Below are 22,193 nucleotides of genomic sequence, written 5' to 3' on the forward strand. Positions count from 1 at the left end.
AACAGAATTGGTTTACTAATAAGAAAAAGCTTATTAATTTTCTGCTATATTAATTTTTGCTGTATTAAAAATCCTAAGTATCAAATGGCAGTTTGAAAAGATGCGGTTGTACTGTGCAGTGTATTTGAACAAAACTCAAAACAAGACGACAAGATTTCACAGTCAACCTTTTTGCTTTTGAGCACACTGTCCTTTTTACTGATGAACTACGACAAAAACGCATTGTAGATACTTTCATAATAATTTAACACAAAATCAGTTAAAGCTTCAAAATGACCATTGTTGCATTTACAGTGCTATCACATTAAGTTTCATGCAGTTGAAGGTTTGAGGCAGCAAAAGCAGCAAAGCTGTTTGCATCCAATAGATCTTTCAAATACTTGAGCGCACGAGTCTTAAACGGCTCAAGTTCTGCGCAACAATAAATGCAAACAAATGTGTGACATTCTACTGATAATCATTGTCTTGGGAAAAAAAAAAAAACATCAACTTTAAAACACAGTATAATCCTTTTGAACCTTTAGGCAGATTTTTTCCTCAAGTCCATCTGAAGTCATGACTTCAATCTACAGGTACATCAGTTCCATGAAAAATCCACTGATATCTTCCTTAATACAGTTTATGTTCCCACAAGAGTCTGGATTTTGGGCAGAGGGCACAAACATTAGCTTATGAGGCTGCAAGCATGCTGAATAAATATAGCTGAGGAAATCATCCCTAAGTGTTGTGGCAATACTTATCTGTGTGTATAGAGAATAAGCTGCCACATCTACAAGATGCCCAAAACATTGTGTTAAGTGTTGGTAATTTTGGAGCCTTGACAAGTAATTTGAGTAACTCACAGGTACCACTCCTGTTAAAACCATGCCTGTGGTTTTACAATCACAGAGATGCACTATACTGCTTTTATGGAAAATACACTTGCACATCTTAGCCTTGTCTGCCTATATTGATTAGTCCTGGCAGGAGATCTCATGAGAAGTATTCTGTTTTCAACAGAGGAACTGCAGCATTTTTGTGCCGGTTTTACAATGTTAGAATAGCTTTTTTCCCCTAACATATTACATGTTAATACTTCTTTCTTTCTTTCTCTCCTCGAATAAAAAGACAAAAATATCATAGCAAAACATATTTTAAAAGTAAGCCTGTAACAAAAACAGCTATTTTCCCTCAAAAGTTTTCTGATTACTGTATTTATTTTACCTTCATGTTATTTTATTAGTCAAAAAAGGCCTAGTTTGTAACTTATTCTATCCTAAAGGCACTTAAAAGACATTTGAAAAAATAATCAATATTAAAGGTGCAAAGATAATCAAGTTAATGAGAGACTATGGGATTGTTAGCAGGCAAGAAGGGAAATAAGCATTGACTGCAACTTTTTCACATTTCCTGTGTTCCTGCCTGACAACCTTTGTGTGGTCCGCCAAGCACCCTTGATAACATCACCCAATCATGTTTACACAACAAGCCACCTGAACCCTGGCTGATAAAAAAAAAAAAAGGTTCATGTATTCTTTCAAAACTTCCATCTCTACCTGAATTAGGACTTAAACTATAGCTTGTACACATGCCAGCCAGCAGGAACAATAGCTTAAAGGGTCAAAGACTGATAAGAAAACTGCCATTGTAGCAAATACCTAAAGCCTGGTTAACTCTCCACCATTGACGTCATTATCATTCTCTTGTTTGTCTTTCTTGATGTCTTTCAAGGACCTTGTTGAATTTTGAGGAGTATCTTGCTGGACTGAGGATGAGATGATAAGCTGTTTGTTGTTGGGAGATTGTCCTTCAAGACTGGCTACAGGTATGGATGTTAGGCCACTGTGAGACACTGATCGTCTGGGATAAGAAGTTCCTGTCGAGTGATATCTGTCATGGATCCATGCCTCTTTTGTTTGACTGCAGCCTGTTAAATTTGAAGAACCAGAGCTGGCGCTGGGTACCATGGTATTGGTACTGTTTGCAGTCATGCTGGTTGTGGGGACCATGCTAGCAATTTCATCAGTGGGAGAGCGTCCAATGCTGCCATCCACCTGTGCTCGAATCTCAGGTGAGACAGAGAGCTGGTACTGAGGTACAGGACCACTGTCACTGCATTTAGGGTAAAGGAAAGTCTTCATCTGACCTTTGCCTTTAACATTTACTGTGCCGCGATAATCAAATTCATAATCCATGCCACTGAGCACACAGTAGCTCTCCTCACTGACCTGAACACGACATTCCACACCAGTTGTATCCATGCGACTAGCAATGTTGACAGTGTCACCCCAGATATCATAGAGAAGCTTTGTGGTTCCAATCACCCCTGCTGTTAGAGGGCCGTGATTGAATCCAATGCGTAGCTTGAAGCCAAAGCCGAGCATGTTCTTGTTGAAGTCATCTACCACTCGCATCATCTCCAGGGCAAACTCAAAAAGAGCACGAAGGTGGGCATGAGGATGAGCTGCGTCCGCACACTGCTGAGCATTTAGTCCAGCTGCTGCCATGTAAGTGGCACCAATCGTCTTGATCTTTTCGATGTTTGCAAAGATAGGCCTGCGTAAGAGCTCATCAAAGTCACCAATTAACTCATTAAGGACACGATAGCACTCCTTGCCTCCTTCGTAGCTTTCTTCATAAAACTCACTGAAGTTAACAATACTGGCAAATATGACACCCACATTGTCGTGGTTCTTGGAGTAACTCTGGGTCACCTTAAGTTGCTCTGCCACATGAATCGGAATTATATTGCGAAGCAGCCAGTCGGCCTGGTCCCTCATGTTCTGAATCTTGATGCGGTGTTGATCGGCTTCCACGTTGCCATGGTAATGCAAACGATAGCTGACCTCAAATTCACGGTTAAGGAACCAGACCAGGAGGAGGAGCAGGAAAAAGGCCACACAGGCTTCAGGAGCGAGGAGTTTTAGGTGAGTTTGTGGGTCATAACTTGTTGAGTTGTCTGCCAAAAAGAAGGAGCTGTTGCTAACGTTGTTTTGAGCACCAGACCTGGTTAAAACAAGAAAAGCAAAAAGACAAAAATTAGGCAATGAGAAAGAAAAACATTAGGCAAAAAATAAATTTAGATAAATGTTGCTTTTAGCTTCAGTAGTTCCAAACAATCTTCAAATAAAAATGCTTTTTGTATAAAATATATGTTCCTCAAAATTATTTTTTGAGCATCATACAATCAAATATATATTTCAATGAATATAAATTTAGGGGTACATAGAGAAAAAATGTTAGAAACCTGACAGTTAAATATCTCTCCCGTTTTAGAAAAGGTTCACATACACCCCACAATTTCTTAACATGTCACTTCTACTGCCTTCCTCATAAAAGTATAATATTTAACTCGAGCAGTTATACCACCACCAACAATAACCTTCCTTCCCAAAAATTTAAACTTAATACTGGAAGAAATAAATTGTACTTGATATTGAATTGATTACATTTAAAAAACAATCTAACTTTTGCTTAGTTTAATCCTTACATTTTTGTTCATGAAACTATTGGTTTCCACACATATTTTTGTGATTTTTAACTCATTTTGCATCCATAAATTCTCATTTCCTATTTGTTTGAAAAATAATAGGCTGTCATACCTGCAAGGTGAGCTGAAGAGCAAAACAAGCATCACCAGTCCCACCACTGTAGCTATTGCTGAACGCATCCAGTAGCTGAGCTGGCAGAAGTTACAATACTGAATAATAGAGATGATGATCGCACAGCAGATGAACATGGTGTACTGAGGAGTTAAAAGCTAAATATTAGTCAAAGTAAACATATAATATAAATCAAACTGTCTAAAAACATTATAATCAATTTAGAAATGACAGTTTTAGCAACACTGTATCTCCAAAGGTGAGAAGAAATCAATTATACAAACATGCTAGCAAAAAAATAGACAGAAATCACAAAACTGAATCCTACCTGAATAGAAAAATGCATGTCACAGGAGATGTGGAATAAGACTACCGCACTGGGCAGAGACACTAGAACAGCTCCTATAAAGTGACGCATCACCCAGCCTGAGACAGCTCTCATCAGTACCCGAGTACAGTTCAGCACACTGTCCAGATAAAAAGCCATACTGTAGAGGGGAAAAGGAAAGACATGATTAATGCAGATTATCCTTATGATATTAAAGGTTTATAAATATAATGACTCCAAGAATTATTGTCATCAGCTTAGTTCATATTAAATAAAAGAACACCAAGTGTCCCAAAGAAGATTTATTTATTACCACCTGCTGATGAAAGGCAAAAGCAGACAATTTTTTTTCTCCTTATCAGTGTGAGTTTGTATGTGTGTGTTTGTCTGTTACCAAAATATTTCATGAAGCACAGGAGAAATTTAAACGAAACTTGAAAAAGTAGTCAATGGGTATATATCTACAAATGATTAACTTTTGGAGTCAGCCATATTCAAGATGGCTGACACAGCCAATTGACCTTGGAAAACACAAAATGGCTATAACTCTGTGTTACATGTATTTATCTAAAATTTGGTGTGGCAGTAGATTAGACTAATAGTTAACATTTATTTATTCTGAGAGCTAACAGATTTCACAAGTTCTTTGTTTTTCTTTCTTCTGGTAAACTATATGGCATCAACTCTGTCTGTTAGCAAAATGTCTCATAACTCACTGGATAGGTTTTAATGAGACTTCCAGAAAAATAATGATTTGATGTACCACCACAACTGGTTAACTTTGGAAGCCAACCCAATTCACAATGGCTGCCACAGCAAACTTTTTCTTGAATACATATTATGCTGAAAATGTGTGTGATTATAACAGAGTCTATATGCTGATGTAAATTCTCATCCAGAACATAGCACATCCAAAACTTTCTGTATATTTTGAGAGTCAACACTTACTCATAGAGTGTGGCATCTCACAATATTGCATGAGCATAATGTTATTTTCAATGTTTGACCAAAGCAGCTACCCCTCTGTCATTTTGATCTTACTCTAAAACTCTGACTTGAAAAGCAGCAGGCGATACACACTCCTCCAAGAAATGCTCGGCTTTTAACTTTTAATGCTTTTGTTTCTATTTCTGTTTACTTTTATGTCTGCAAAAGTACATTTAAGTTATTATATTTTCTGCATGTGTTTGCACACTGCTTGGTTTTTTCCTTTTAAAGAAAGCACATATCGATCAAGTGGTATCTGACACAACATAAAAACGTACCCGGTACTTGTTGCACTTCTCGGTGATTTCTAAATTTTTAGTCTCTGTTAGGGGTTTAAATATTGTGTTTCACAGGCATGCCAATCATTTCAAAAACTGTGAAGGCAACTTTAATTTGTCTCACTGGCTAAACATGGTTTAAGCGTCTATAGTTCAAACAGTTAGTCTATATCTAGTGCCTCACCGTGTAGCAAAGAACAGAGCCAGAGCCTCCAGCATTGCAGCTACAGATGTCAGAACAAGAGCTGGTGTGGACAAACTCTGTTGAGTAACTAACGGTTGGAGGAAACAGGCAAGTGAAAGGGCCCAAACTACTAAACAGCACAGCAGCATATCCAGGAAAGAATTGAATCTTGGGCTGGCAAATGTCTGCACCGAAGCTTGGTTCTCCACCTGGAAGATAAGACACAAACAGCAGCCAGAAACAAGAGTAAATTATTTTAAATCATTTACCACACTACTTACATCTTAACCATAATCAATTCGATTTCCATTACCAAAAACTTGCAATCATGCCCTCAAACATGTACTTCTGAGTTTACACCAGCAGAGGACATTGTAACCCAACAATCCATATCAGCTTTAAGGTCCTGCAGTAATTTCTCTTTGCCGCAGTCTGACCAGTCTGGTTATGTTGAGCTAACAGGCTTTCCAGACAAGAGTCAAACACACAAAAACTCATTCAAACAATATGAAATGCTACCTAATTCATACGGATGCAGGGAAACAGAGACACAATGGCTGCCATCTCAAAATGACACTGACTTTTTCTTTAGTTGTAAGAATTTTCAGATCACATAAGATGATGTTACAATTTAGATGCACAGCATGCATAGATAGTCATATAAATACAAAAATGAAAGCATATGCATGCACTCTTAACACAAGTTGGCACATGGGCACCAAAAATCCCTCACACGCACGCACACCTACACCTACCTCCTCCTGGTAGCTTATTGTGTAAGCAGACTCCAGGCTCTTTTTCAAGAAGGTGAGGCTCAGCTTGTTTAAGGGAGGTTTGTAGAAATAGTCCTTCATAAGACTGTAAGGGAAACATGGACAATCCAGAAAAATTACAATCACTCAAATAAATGTCAGCAGACATCCTCCCCATACAAAATATGACTGGTCTCAGCTTTTAAGATTTTGTAATGAGCAGGGCAAAGTTGTAATGAAAGGGTTAATGTATTCATCTTTGATTAAAGCTACCTATCCTCCTTGATAACATCCACAAAGTGAGCGTCACTCCTCTCCCTGAAGTTTTTGGAGCGCAGAGGGATGAGCGCTGAGTGGTCCATGCCCATGGCTCCGCCACTCCACGTCTTCTTCTCCTTTTCCTGCAGCATCTCACACAAGGAGGTCTGGCTGTTATTCAAGGCCTCCAGCTGAGGACTGAGCAGGCCATTCACAGTTTTGGGGCTGCGTCCAGCAGATATCACAGGGGAACACTTCAAATTTGAAGAGTCCTAAGAGGAACAGAGAAATCTTAAATTCCCAGGAAAGAGGTCGCACTAATGAGTTTTGAAATAGGTCAGCAGTATTATTAAGTAGTCTAAATAGGAAATATTGAAATTATAGACTTTATTTCAGTCACACTAGCTTAAGATTTATGCATTAACTGTATCTGGGACTTGTGCAATTCTATTTCTATGAACTAATTATGTGAGCCCTTTTGCCCTCTCCTGAACAGTAAAGCTGTTCTAACTACAAATAAACACATTAGATGAATATACCTTTTCACAAAATAAAGCTCAGGCATGTTCTCATTTTAGGTATAACATGAAACATTTTCTCCTTGCAACAGGTTAACAATGCCATCAAACCTTGCTGTTTGTTTTGTGGTCTTCATGGCAGCCATTGTGTATTATTCCTTCCTCCAGAATCTGATCCTCTCCTGCTATTAGGGTCATAGCGCAGGGCAGACAAGGAGGCTGTGCAGAGTTTGGAGTTTAGAGACATTAAAAAGGGAGAAACTTTGTAATATGTGGTCACAAAAGAAGGATGAAAATTAATAAATGAATACGTTGTGCAGAGAAAACACAAAAGGACTGAGATAATAAATTAGATTTAACTGAGGATTATGTTAATATGTGGAGGAGGCATAGCAGAGAAATGTACAGAAAACAAAAAGTGAACATGAGAAGGTTTTCATGAGATCAAGACTTTTTTCTTATGCAAGTGCAATGTAATCTGTTAGAAGTGGATGATCATTAGATTAAAAAAAAAAAACCTTGTGTTTTTTTTAAAGAATGCATATCACATGTCACCTTTCGTGCCAATTTTCAACTAAACTCATGTTATGCTGAGAAGGGACAGAGTCCCAGTCGTTTGGGTCAAATCTTGTGAATGATGATATATTCAATATCATGAGATCTTGTGAGATCTTGCAGAGTATATGCTTTTGGATGATTCTCAGCTACTACCAGACCAAAGTTAACTTATGTTGTAGCCAGTTTTGTGCTAGCTAAGGTTGCTTGTTCATTTCATATTTGGTTGACTCCACAAAGGTTAATTAGTTGTATATATTTTCAATGATTGCTTTCAGAGAGTTTCATTGAAATTTGTCTAATCTCAAATAGTTAGCACTCAGTGCATGCGCTGGCAAAAATGTTTAGCCACTACAACACCAATTGTTGCTCAATATGTAAACAATCTGGTTGAGTTAGTAATTTTTGTGTTTGCTGTTTACTTATTAGTGGCAGCCAACCTCAATAGGACTGATTCCAAAAATTAATCAGTTGTAGATCCAGTGATTACTTTGAGCATTGTATTACAATCCATCTAGTTTATGAGAACTTTTACAAAAGCAACAGACAAAATGCAAACATGCACATGGACAAAACCATTATCACCTCTCACCTTCATTTGCACATGATGAATATAAGACACAACAATATATAGTTATTTTGAGTTTATTAGCACCAAATGTAGCTTGTTATACAAAGTAGCTTTTGGAAAGAGCACCCTTATTTCATGTTCAGTGAATAAAATTTACAGATTTTATCTTGAATCTTGGTAGGATGAAATTGCATTTAGCTTGCTTTCTATTAAATTACATCATATGGTGCAAAGTAGATACATGTGATTGCATGAAAACAAAAGAGGTTAAAGATGCTCCAATCATGAATGATGCACAAGGATTAAACAATGTAGTAAGTAACAAGTCATAAATAAAAATATGAGGTTTGATGGTGATACTGGGTTAAATCAATAGAAAGTCTACCTCCATGCATGCGTCTTTTTTTTAAATAAAGCTTCTGATACACCTACACACAGCACAAAGAACAAAGAATGCGGTAGAACACAGAGCTCCACGTTCTTCCTCAGGCAGTGCAGATGCACAGTGATACAACAATACTGTTCCAACAACATGGCTAGTTTTCTCAGAAACAGTGACAACTCACCTTGGACTTGTCTGGGGGGAGGGTGCAAGCCAAAGCAGCTCCATCAGGCGTGTGCAATCTGGGAACAGGACACTGGATATCTGCATGTTCTGGTCTAGACAGTCCCATCTGGGAGCAGCTACAGTGAGGCTCAACCTTTCTGCCAGAAATAAGATAAGTCTTCATGCCTGGAGAGAGAAAGGAATAAAGATGCACAGGTCAGAGTTTAGTTTAGCCATCCATCCCTGCATGTACATTAAAGGCATGGTGGGTTGTGAATAGCAGAGGCTCAATACCGAACATGATTTCACTCTGACTTTTATGAGTAAATTAAAGAGAAAATAAAATAATATAAATCTCTTCCACTTGTAAAATGCCAAGGTCATAAACATGAATCATTCCCTTTTTTGCATATACATAACAAGATGGTGCTTTTATAGAAGTTTGTGCATTATTCATGCTATTCAAAATCTAACTGATGATTCAGACATGAGCAGAGGAACACTTTGACTCATACAATCAACACTTTAAAGTCCACATCTTCCCTCAATGCCACTTCTTTTAATCACACTCACTTCACTGCTACTTTCCACGGCCTGGTAATAGATTTATGTCTGGTACCAAATTTTTCCCATTCATCCTTCTTGAGCTTGAATTTCTCCACAACGTGAAACTCAACATTTCTGTTTAATTTACATGCATGAGTGTCTAGATAAGTTTAGTTATTTGTGTCATTTATACATTTTATACATCTCATACAACAAGCTCCAGTCAGTATTTGTACACCTGTGTCTCCCACTTCAATCATTTTATCAGCATCTCAATCATTTATACAATGTTTCTGAGTGTTTGTGAAGCATTTGTCTCAGATGAGAACCACTCAGTTTCTTAGGCTGTGACTGCTGAAGACTAGCTGGTGACCTAAAATTGTAAAATGGACAAATGTTTCTTTGCCGCTTACTTGCGGTTCCTAGAGTTTCCAAAAGCAGAATGGGAAGAAGATCGTTCAGTTCTCAGGCTCCTCTCTTGTGGAATCAACTTCCAGATTCTGTCCGTGAGGCTGACACATTGTCCAGTTTTAAGACTGGGTTTAAGACTTTCCTTTTTGATAAATCCTATAATTAGGGTTGGCTTGTTATGCTGCCATAGGCTTAGACTACTAGAGGACAAACTGACCTCATTTCCTTAAATGAATTGCTAAAATTTTATAGTTTTCTTTTCACATTATTTCTATCTCAACGTGATTCTCGACCTGCCATTGTGTATCTGTTCCTCCTTCCTGTTCCTCTCAAACCCAGCCAGTTGAAGCAGATGGCCTCTTGTCCTGAGCCTGGTTCTGCTAAAGATTTCTTCCTCATGAGGGAGATTTTTCTTTCCACTGTTGCCTTCGTGCTTGCTCAAATGAGAGTTCTGCGATGGAGTTAAATTCAAAGCAGTCTGCTCCTCAGTTAAATAGAGTTAACTTATATATATATATGTATGTATGTATGTATGTATGTATGTATGTATGTATGTATGTATGTGTGTGTGTGTGTGTGTGTGTGTGTGTGTGTGTGCGTGCGTGCGCGCGCGCGCGCGCGTGCGTGCGTGCGTGCGTGCGTGTGTGTGTGTGTGAATGTTTCTGTTCAGTGCCCTGAGGTGACTTCTGTTGAGACTTGGCACTATAGAAATAAACTCAACTGAATTGAATCCTAATTGTGTGCAGTTACCTAAATGACCAGTGAGTATCTGTGATCTGCGTTTTGTGCATCCCATTTTTTAAAATCCTGGCCTACTGTCAAAGTGCAAAATGCAAAGTTCTTTGCATTTTTTTCCCCACACATTGATAATTAATCTACTCTTTTATATAAATAAAATAAGCTGATTTGGAACAATTTAGTAATTATTACTGATCATCTGTGTGGTTTTAAGACAAAAAATAACCTCATATGGTTTATTTTTTCATGTTTCGTTTTTTGTTGTGTTTTTCCCCCATCTCTGGTGCTGTATTAGCTTATGATGGGGTGTACCCCTTTTGCATTTTAATTTCTTAGCAAGTTTGGGTTTAAGTCCACGTAACTAGTAAGTAAGCAGACACAGTGTGTGACCAAACTCCTCCCCATTTCCACTTAAGAATCTACATCATGTTGTGACAAAACATACGCACAGTGTCTGTGTGTCGGCAGCACAGGTAAGTAAGTACAAGTGACTGTGTGTGTGCTTAGCCACATAATTTAACTGTCAGTGAGGCCACTGCCTCAGGCTTTGAGTTTTGTCTGTATTAAGTGCTTCATACAGGCCTGTTGCTGCCTGTGTAGAAGCACCCTGCGGCTGCACTCTATCACACTGATCATACATGGCATCAAAACACTACATATTCTCATTTTCCAACCAAGTCCCAAAAATCAGAGACTGATGGTGTGGCAGAAAAACAAGGCTCACATATGAAACACCACTCTAACCACCTACAAACACATTCAAACACTCTCACACAAAGTTGGTGGAAATGTGGATGGACTGCTTCACTGTAGCCGTTGATACTCAGGTGGATGAGATTCAAGGACAGAAAATGAAGGTGGTAAAAAGCAGTAACAACAAACTAATTTCTCGCACCAGTGATGCAGAATGACACAGCAGACGAGAACACGCAGCGGGAAACTGAAGAGTGCCCCTGGCTGCTTTTGAAAATGAGAATGTGTGAGTGTGACTGTGTGTTCAGCCCCGAGACACAAACACACAACATCACACATACACACAGCATTGAATTATTCCATTACTTTATTAATCAAATGCCTCTCTGTCTCCTGCCACAGCACACACTGGCTTCTGCTCATAGGTCAGCAGGGTTATTTCTCCCGATTTAAGTTTTGAAAAAGACATTTAAAATTAATGTGTACAAGGTAACCAAAAACCATAAAATATTCACACACAAGAGCAAATCCTGCTGTAAATATAGTTGTGCCTGCTGACTAAAAAAAAGTATTTACCGAGAACCAAGCCACATCCATCATAAAAGAAATCAGTGAGCCATTCAGCTTCTATTCCCCCAGTACTGTAAAACTTTAGTAAATATAATGAAACATTTAAAGCTATGCTGCATGAAAAATTAGAAGGCAAACAAGTATTCTGAACTTAATCTGCTGCATATTTTCACTCCAAATCATAAAAACTTGAAAGCTTGTAGGATTAAGTCATTTTCTTGTGGCATTTTTGAGGGCAGATTATATCCACTGATTTACCCTTCAGACTTAAAACATGTTCAATAAATTAATATAATTTTGGTATTAAAGAATAAAGACCCTCAAAAAATATTTAATGAAAAATTCAAGATTGCAAAATGTTTGTCAGACAAATGGAGCACTTCTAAAAATTCCAAAACACATTATTGTTAGGATTAACAAGATGAAGATCAAATGTTTGTTTTTTTTTATTTATTTTATGAATCTTGAAGCAGATTATTGAGCCTGTTATACTGCAAGTCTTGTACCAACCAGCAAGTTAGAAAAAGTCTAAAAGAAGGTGAGGTGATATAAAATTAAAGACGATCCAAAGTATTCACTACAAACCAGCTGGCACTCTTCATGTAGTGTTAACATGGATCACCTGGCATCTTTCCTTCCCTGACTCTATTCTTAGGCAAAGCACAGACGAGTTGATAGTAGATATGAAAATTATATAATACTCAAAAAATATCCACTTCTACAATTAATCAGTCAGTCAGTCAGTCAGTCAGTCAGTAATTTTTTTTTTTTCATTCAACCTTTATTTATACAGGCTAGCCTCATTGAGCCACGAGGACTCATTTACAAGAGGGACCTGTAAACAGATGTTTTTCTTCTGGTTTGGGGATTAGTTCGTTTTTATTTATTTTTTGTGCAGTAGAAAGTTAGAGCTGTGTGAACGTGGCACATCTGTGGAAGCACACACACATGAATTGGCTCAACCGTGTTGCAAGTTTTGAACCCAACCAGCCTTTGTCTCTGGTTGGCATGTGTTTATTTTGTTTTGTTGTGTTTGTTTGTTTGTTTTTGTAATGAACACAAATATTAAAAAGTGGGTCAAACTCAAATAAAAAATGCAAAGTTCAGCTGATGATAAGATGATAGTTAAATAAATGTATTAAATGTAACATTTGCTACATTTAAAAATATAGATGGCAGCACCGGGTCCAGCTGTGGCTGCATTGTCTCCCAGCAATCTGGATTTAAGTTATGATTCCATGACCTTATTGGAACTACACACATTCAGGGGTCGTGGATCAGTACACTTACGGTAGTTATGACGTGTTGGCATACTTAGTGAGGAAGCACCCGCAGAGCGGCAGAGTTACACACAAGTGCTAGTTGAGTTGAGGTAAAAGGAAGGCGGTGTGACCAAAAGTAGAATCGTGGCGGCCAGGGAGGGTCAAAAGCCAAACTGAGAGTCAACCCATGGAGGACACCACTTCCATCTCGCCTGTTCACAAACGTCCACTCACTGGGGAAAAAAAAGGGACTATCTTCAACTCGAGCTAACAACGATGAGAGAGGTAACAAACTGTTGTGCTCTAATTCGGATGGAAACATGGTTAACCCCGTCCTTCGCCGAAATGGCTGTTAGCCTCGAGGGACTAACAGCGTTCCGCCTAGACAGAGACTGTGAGCTGGCAGGAAAAACTCGAGGTGGCGGTATATGCATATTTATCAACAACAACAACTAGTGTTAAGAACACTAAAATCATTTCCAACCACTGCTCTGTTGACATAGAGTTTCTAACTGTTAAATGCAGGCCCTTCTATCTACCCAGGGAGTTCACCTCTGTTAGCAACACAGTAGTGTATATTCCCCCAGTGCCAACAACAAGAATGCTCTGATTGTCTCTCTACAATTTCATCAATGACCTGCAAAGTTCACAACCAGATGGAGTTTTTATTGTATCTGGGGAATGAGGACTTTAACCAACCAAACCTGAAAACCGCTCTTCCTCAGCTTCACCAGTTTGTAGGCTTCGCAACAACAGGAATAATTCCTTTCTGGAAATAATTCCAGGATACAAGCCCATGCTAATCAAGGAAAAAAACATCAGTAAAACAGGGACGAGTCTGGTCAGAGGGACCTATGGAAGCTCTTCAAGACTGTTTTGATTGTACTGACTGGGACATATTCAAAAACAGCAGCAACACACAACTTATGTGTGAATGAGTATGCAACATATGTGTCTGGTTACATCCAGAAGTGTATGGAAGATGTCAGTACCATCAGAACTTTCAGATCCCGTGCCAACCTGAAACCACAGATGACGGGGGAGGTGTGGGTCATGCTGAAAGAATGGAACACTGCGTTCAAGTCTGGCGACCACACTACTCTCAGAAAAGCCAAAGCCAACCTAAACCGTGCCATAAAGAAAGCAAAACATGCCCATGCTATGAAGGTGCAGAGCATTTCCATGATTCAGCCAACACCAAGTGTATGTAGCGAGGACAACAAAATGCCTTGCAATGATAATACAGAGTTCCTGAATGAACTCAACAAATATTTTGGCAGGTTTGAGGCACAAAACAATTCCCCAGCAATGAAGGAAACCCCGCCACCTGATGAGCAGTCACTAAGCCTCAAAACAGTGGAGGTCTGCAGAACACTGAAAAACATAAACACCAGAAAAGCAGCAGGAACTGACAACATATCAGGAAGAGTACTGGTACTCAAGGAATGTGCAGACCAACTTGCCCCTGTGCTGACAGACATTTTTAACTACTCCCTGAAGCAAGCCATCATTTCTACTGCTTCAAGGCAGCCACAATCATGTAAGTGCCTAACAAACAAACAATAGTCAGCCTAAATGACTATCACCCTGTGGCTCTTACACCCATCATGATGAAGTGCTTTGAATGTCTTGTTAAGCAACACATCACCTCTAATCTTACTCCCTCCTTTGACCCATTCCAGTTTACTTACTGCTCCGACTGCTCAACAGAGGATGCCATCGCCTCAGCACTCCATCTCAGGCTGCAACACCTAGAGGAGAAAAACACCCATGTACAAATGCTGTTTGTGGACTTCAGCTCAGCATTCAACACAATCATCCCACAGCACCTAGTCAGCAAACTGGCTACACTAGACCTCAACACAATCTTCAGGAACTGGATCATTGACTTCCTCTTTGACAGACCACTGTTAGTACGAGTGGGGAAGAACACCTCTTCCTCTTTACCCTGATGATCTATAACTGCGTTGCCAGGTCTGAGACCAACCACATCGTCAAGTATGTGGACAATACCATGGTCGTGGGCCTGATTAGCAACAAGGATCAGTCATATCGAGAAAAGGTGGCATACCTTGTGAACTGGTGTGGGGAAAATAACCTGGTTCTGATTGTCAACAAAACAAAAGAGCTCATTGTTTACTTCAGGAAAACAAAACCATATCACACACCACTGCTCATAAACAACACAGAGGTGGTGAAGAGCACCAGGTTCCTGGGGATGCACATAAACAATCAACTGTTTTGGTCAAGAAACACTGGGTCCCTAGAGAAAAAAAAGCCCAGCAGCGTCTGCACTTCCTTCGTAGGCTGGAGATCACACCTCCCACCCCATGTCCACACCACATTCTACAGAGGAACATTTGAGAGCATCATGACCAGCTGCATTTCAGTTTGGGAAGGAAGCCGCCCGGCTGCAGACTGGAAGGATTTGAGGAGGATGGTGAGAACGGCAGAGAACATCATTGACGCCCCTCCCATCCATCCAAGACATTGGTCTCAGACGCTGTCTGACCAGAGCCGATAAAATCAAAAGAGACAACTCACACCCACAATATGGACTGTTTACTCTGTTGACCTCTGACAGGAGGTACTGCAGCCTGAGGACCAGAACCACCAGGTTCTGCAACAGTTTCATCCCATGAGCTATCAGACTGCTGAACTCGGGTCACTAGTGACCACAATAGCAAACATGCACACACAGCCACAGTCATTCCTAAACACCAAAGTCTATAAAATTTCATGTAAATTATGTACTCCTACACTGCGGTGGAGAAATTAAATGAAATTTTGTTCAATTTTGCATGGTGCACTGTACAATTCTGAATGACAATAAAGTTTATATTATTATATTAATATTATTAAATAGCTGCAGTGTCTTGTCCATCACTTGCTGTTTGTAAAATAAAAGTGTTGCTGACTTGATTTCAGACATTAACTTGGGTCAAACTAAAAACAAATGAATTATGCATTAAAGACAATAATCTATGAACCTTCTCTCCACAGAATAATGTAATAATATTTTTTAATAATAATTCATTGGATTTGACTTGGGGCAGCACGGTGGCGCAACTGGTAGAGCTGCTGCCTCTCAGCGAACAGGCCCCTGGTTCAAACCCCGGTCCAGGGGCCTTTCTGGGTGGAGTTTGCATGTTCTCTCCGTGCATGCGTGGGTTTTCTCCGGGTACTCCGGTTTCCTCCCACAAACCAAAAACATGCATGTTAGGCTGATTGGTAACTCTAAATTGTCCCTAGGTGTGAGTGAGAGAGTGAATGGTTGTTTGTCTCGTTTGTCTCTATGTGGCCCTGTGATGGACTTGCGACCTGTCCAGGGTGTACCCCGTCCCTTGCACAGTGATTGTTGGACATGGGCACCAGCGACCCCCGTGACCCAAAATGGAATAAACGGGTAAAGATAATGGATGGATGGATGGATGGATGGATTTGACTTTTCACTTCATGTCCGAGTATTAAATGTCGGAAAGGATCAAGATAAATCACACAAAGAGACTTTCAAAGTTCATATGAGGGGATGAATGAGCTTTTAATTGTATCAAGTGTGCTCATTTCTTTCTGTTCAAGAAGAATCCAATATGAAATGTAACTATATACAAGTCATAAACGTTGTGTTGTGGATACTAGATTGCTGCTCTGATACAAAGCTTCTCTGTAACCTTCTTCAACCAGGCTCCAGCATTATCAAAATACAGCTGTGCTCTAAAAGGCCTTGTAGCAAGGAAGGGAAAAGATCTAAAAGCTTCATGCTGTGTGTTCCAACTCATGTCACTTGTTTCTTCCCTGCTGTCTTATGTGTTTGTCTATCCATCTGTCTGTTTGTCTATCCATCTGTCATGCACAATGTTTTGACAAATCCTGAGGCAGGTTTACGCATGCGTTGGCTTCATCTCTCTCAGATGTCCTTGGGCTAACTGAAGAGAATCATTAGTGGCAGCCTCTAGGCATTATGGGACGTGAAGTGTCCCGTCTTGTGCTATCAGTTGACGGGGAACAGTAGATAACCTTTCCCTGAGAGAGCCCAGCCACACTATCTCCCTCTCCAAACCTCTTTGGTCAGAATGGATGAGTGCAAAATGAGAAAACACTTTGCAAACAAATAACACCATCACTTTTACACTCACCTCTTAATCATACGTCCAAGCTCATGAATAACAATACTTGTCCCAGAACCTTTTCTGTATGATGCCAAGAGTGCCTCAGACAGAAAAAAAGGACACACTGCAGTTGTCATTTAAGACACTCAAAGCATAACCATCCTCTGGCCCTGAGCAAAGACAAGGACAACTTATAGGCACAAAAACACAGTAACAACCAGGCAGCTTTAACACTTTTTACACAGTTAATCTCCCACTAAAACACACCGAAAAGAAAAGAATAAAAAAATACACTTTAGTTCCCTCTAGTAAAACAAAAGAACAAATAAAATGTGAGTTATAAAAGCACATGAATATGTCAGCTAGTACACAAAAATATGAAACGCTGCGGACATTTATCAGCAACACCTTTTTATTCACTTTCCATTTCTGACCCAAGTTGGACTGAGTAGCCAACGCTGCTGTCCCCGAGGGACTTATTAAAAACAGAAGAGCAGGGAGGGCAACAAAGAGCTGAGGAGGGTTGGCAGATATGCTTGGTTCAGCACACACGCACACAAACGTATCGCAGGCCTGATCTTCTCATAATGACAGGTTTGCTTTTCGGGGCCAGGTAACAGAGCAGGAGGGCAGCTGAGCAGGTGGCACTGAAAACCAGCACTGCTAAGCTGAGCCAATCCCCATGCCATTTGGCTTTGTCAGCGCGAACCCCCGCCCCCCTTCTCCCATCACCTTTTCTTCATCCAAGGACTTAAAGCACATCTTGTTCCTGTTGATTGGAAAAGGGCAGGAGGAAAAAGACGAAACCTGTCTCACAATATGTGCTTAGGGAAAGTCTATTACAGCAGAGGGTACACAAGAGACAGAATATAAGATGGATTATAAAAATATAGGCAGCGTTTGAAAGTAACAGAGCAGAACCCCTTATGGAGTAAACTCGGAGTGAATAAAATAAAAAAAATAATAAAAACAGTGAACTTGTTCAGTCAGAAAACATGAATGGCATGCCTTCATTTTTTTTATTAGAAGCTGAAGTTGGACCCAGATTATCATTTCTGTCAGTGAAACTTTGAGCATGTCTCCTGAGACAAGCATGAGGGAGAGTTTTGAGGAGGAAACACGTGGGGGTAACCTTCCTCTTTAGAGTAGAATGACTATTTATTTCTTCTGGGCATTAAAATACACCGCTTTGTGAGCATAATTATTTGCTATGCCAAATGTCGTAATAATTTTTTTCCTGACGTAAAACCTCAACCACAGACATTTAAAACACATTTATTTAAACTAGATTTTTACCCAAAACCCACAGTTTTATAGATATTATATAAAAATGCTTTCCTGTGATCTATTTATTACAGCAATCAGCACAATGAGTACAGACAAAACTTTACGGTATGTGTTGCACAGGTTCTAAAACAAACCGCTGGTCAGAATTTGTGGTTAAAATCTATGCAACAAAAAATAATGTCTTTGTTTTCTTATATCTGAGGGACAATACTGCAAAAAGGTCCACAATTATTACAGTGACCAATATAGGCTTGTTTAGTGTTTTGCTTTTTGAAAGATGTAAAATTACTCAATATTTTTCAGACACATCAAACCAGGTGTTTCAGTTGAACCCTTATCAAACTGAGCTACAGCTAATTCAACAAAGTTCTTCTGAAATACCAGACACTGAGGCGAAGTTACATAAGCTGGAGTTGATAAGGAAAAACAGGTGGCGTTGGACACCACTTGGGCTTTCTCAGTATGACCTTTCAATGGTTTAGCACAAAAACATGTAATGTGAGAATAACCTCACAATCTTATCTGCTCACAAACAACAGGCCATCCTGAGGTCTCCCTTCCTGTTGCAGTCAACAAAACGTAACAACATCCTTCCTCTCTTAATGCTCGTCCTCTGAACAGAGTTGGAACAAACAAAATTTCAATATTTGCCTTTTGCGTTTTTCCTGGCTTCAAAAGCGCACACAAGAACGATGACAGAAACTCCTGACATCCCTTTAAAGTCTTTAACTCTCACTTGGCTGTGTCTGTCTTGTAAGCTTTCTGTGTTCTTTTCTGTATTCTGTGCCTGTGATCTCTCTATTCCTGACAGTCTCTGGCTGCCATGGTCTGTTGGCAGAACAATGGATACAGCTGAAATCCTTCCAGAATCTTTGACAGCCCACTCGTCTTTGCTCAGCAGCCCGTATTTTCTCCCTGTTTTGTCACTCTCACTGAAGCTCCGTGTCTTTTTGCTCCCTGCCACATCTCTCTGTCTGCAGCTTCACTATCTCCCCATCTTCTTTGGTGCCCAAGCTTATATCCATTTGCTTCAGCATCGCACTAGCATAAAGGCTTCTTCACTGCAAAGAATAACTCCAGCTGACATCATCTCAAAAGTTTACACTCACTTTCCATCTTCTCTTTTTTCCACCATTTTTCTTTGCTTCATGAACACAGCTGTTATGTTAATTCCCTTTTGCCCTTTTCACACAACGGTGGACATGTGGCCTTTTTGCCATTCAGCACATCTGTGCAGAGAGCAGAAATATCCATATGAACAAGCCTCTTTAGTTAGCACTTTCTAAACTTTTCTCGCTGCAGCGAGAAAATCTGGCTCAGACACTGACTGGTTGAGTTTTCGACAGATGAGGAATAAATGCACAACTGCTGTCAAAGCAGCAAAACACAACTATTTCTTATCTCAGACCTCCAAAAATCTAAATGACCCTAACAGATTCTGGAAAACCATCAAATCTCTCTCAGGCACATCCCAATCATCTGACCTCCCATCACAACTTCTCGTTAATTCTGTTCCTGTGTCAAATAAGCACGAGATCCTGAACTGTCTCAACAAACATTTTGTTGCTTCTGGTTCTTTATTTGACAGTTACTAATGGAAGATCAGCCACTTCACTTAATAACCAAACTTCTACAAATCAAATCCCTCCTACAAGTCAATCCTCAGTTAATCACAGCTTCTCTTTTTCTCCATTCTCAGTCAGTGAGGTCAATAAACTGTTAATAGATCTTGATCCTAAAAAATCTGCAGGTCCAGATGAACTTCCACCTTATTTCTTAAGGCTGGCCGCTCATATCATCACAGTCCCTGTGACCCACATCTTCAATCTCTCCATAAGACAAAACTCCATCCCAGACACTTGGAAAACAGCCTTTGTTCTTCCTTTGCTGAAGGGAGGAGACCCCACCTCACTGAACAACTATCGACCAATCTCTAAACTCTGCATTTTAGCCAAGGTTCTAGAAAAACTGATAAACTCTCAAATCAAAAATTACCTGGACTCATTTAACATCTTACCTCCACATCAATCTGGTTTCAGGAAACAACACAGCACAACCACTGCTTCATTGAAGGTTCTTAATGACGTTGTTGAAGCACTGGATGCTAAGGATTATTGTGCTGCACTTTTCTTAGACCTGTCTAAAGCTTTTGACAATGTGGATCATGACATCTTGTGTCATAAACTCTCAGAAATCGGTTTCTCAGAACACACCATTGGTTGGTTCTCTAACTATCTTTCAGACCGGAGGCAATGTGTTCAACATAATGGTACTTCCTCCAGTTATTTAACAGTCAACAATGGTGTACCACAAGGCTCAGTCTTAGGACCTACCCTCTTTACAATCTACATACATAATGTAGGTAAAAACATCCCTAATGCATCCATACATTTCTATGCTGACGACACAGTTGCTTATTGTCGAGCTAAAACTGTTGCTAAGGCTTTCCAGCTTTTGAAATCTGCATTCAACATCATCCAGACTGATTTGTTTCGCCTCAAACTTATCCTAAATGCCGACAAAACCAAAGGGATGCTTTTTTCAAATGGGAAGTTGGTCCCAGCAGTTCTTCCTCCGATTTTATCCTCAAATGGTGTCCCCATCGAGTTTGTTGATTCCTATAAATATTTGGGTATCTTGGTCGACTCACATCTCTCTTTTAAGCTCCATGTGGAAAACTTGGTAAAGAAACTGAAAGTTAAACTGGGTTTCTTTTTCAGAAACAGATCCTGTCTAACCCTGAATGCTAGAAAACGCCTTGTATCTGTGACTTTCCTTCCCTCAATTGATTATGGTGATATTATTTACATGAACGCTCCTACAAGAACCCTGCAGATGTTGGATGCTGTCTATCATGGTGCACTAAGATTCATAACTGGCTGTGATTATCGTACCCACCACTGCACACTGTATTCACTGGTTAACTGGACATCCTTAACGTCACGCAGACACTCTCACTGGTATATTTTCATCTTTAAATCACTTCTTGGTCTGTTGCCTTCATACATCTCCTCCTACATGTCTCTGCGTGAGTGCAGCTACGGAGTGCGCTCTCAGGACATTATTACCTGCAGTGTTCCCTCAATGAGGACTGAACTAGGCAAAAGGGCCTTCTTCTACTCCGCTTCTGTTTCCTGGAATATCTTACAAAAAGATTTGAAGCTCTCGACCTTGACCTCTCTAAGTGTCTTTAAGAATCTGTTGGACACCTGGCAGGGTCCAATGCTGACATGTTCCTGTTTTTAGTTTTCTACATTTGTCTTGGAATCTAGCTGTCTTTTGTTTTGTTACCTTTTCCTTTTAGCCATCCTATTTGTTAAAAAAAAAAAAAAAAAAACTGTAGTATGCTTTTTTATAACTGTTTATTGTTGTCACTGTTGTCCATTGTTGTCATCTTTCTTTGTTGAAATCAGATCTCTCTTGTAAATGAGTCCTCGAGGCTCAATGGGATTTACCTGTATAAATAAAGGTTGATTGATTGATTGATTGATTATCATAAAAAGCAAGTAATGAACTTTGTTACTAAAGGGTAAAAGTTGATCAATTTTTAATGTCCAAATTTTAAAAGTATCTATTTTTTCTTATTTGATAAAAAAAAAAACCTCTTGATTTATTTGTACAATGTAATATAAAAATGTACAACTCCTAAAAAGGTTTTTGCGCAAATAATTATGTATAATGCTTGTGCTTTTGCAAAAGAATATACGGAGTTAAGTGACATAGATAGCAACTACTGTGTTGAAAACCTTTGGCACAGTGCAAAATATGTAATAAATAAATTGTAGATGAATGAGATTTATTTTTTGGCTTTTATTGTGGTTCCTTGTAATCGTAATTCATTTTACAACAGCAAAATGTGTTTCAAATGCAATCAGTATATCTGTTTTACATACGATTTAGATTCTTGCTGGATAAATAATATGATTAAATATAATATAATTGTAGATTCTTGTTCCTCCTCTTCTCAGAAATCCTTTTAAATTCAAGCCAGTTTCATTCCATTTTAGAAGAAATGTAA

General features: G+C 39.4%; 1 protein-coding gene across 1 annotated transcript in view; it reads right to left on the minus strand.

Annotated features, from left to right (window-relative positions):
• Window positions 1–1,383: 1,383 nt before the first annotated feature.
• Window positions 1,384–22,193, minus strand: part of LOC119420989 (adenylate cyclase type 9) — a 36,236-nt gene continuing 15,426 nt past the window's right edge. The window contains exons 2-9 of the mRNA XM_037688378.1: window positions 8,579–8,745; window positions 6,998–7,105; window positions 6,384–6,640; window positions 6,114–6,216; window positions 5,359–5,567; window positions 3,910–4,069; window positions 3,582–3,724; window positions 1,384–2,985 (exon numbers count right to left, since the gene is read on the minus strand). Coding sequence (XP_037544306.1) covers window positions 1,638–2,985; window positions 3,582–3,724; window positions 3,910–4,069; window positions 5,359–5,567; window positions 6,114–6,216; window positions 6,384–6,640; window positions 6,998–7,105; window positions 8,579–8,745 — 2,495 coding nt within the window. The 3' untranslated portion in view covers window positions 1,384–1,637. The remainder of the gene's footprint in view (window positions 2,986–3,581; window positions 3,725–3,909; window positions 4,070–5,358; window positions 5,568–6,113; window positions 6,217–6,383; window positions 6,641–6,997; window positions 7,106–8,578; window positions 8,746–22,193) is intronic.

The sequence above is a fragment of the Nematolebias whitei genome, chromosome 15 (assembly GCF_014905685.2).
Source record: "Nematolebias whitei isolate Nwh7 chromosome 15, NemWhi1, whole genome shotgun sequence".
Taxonomy (NCBI): Eukaryota; Metazoa; Chordata; class Actinopteri; order Cyprinodontiformes; family Rivulidae; genus Nematolebias; species Nematolebias whitei.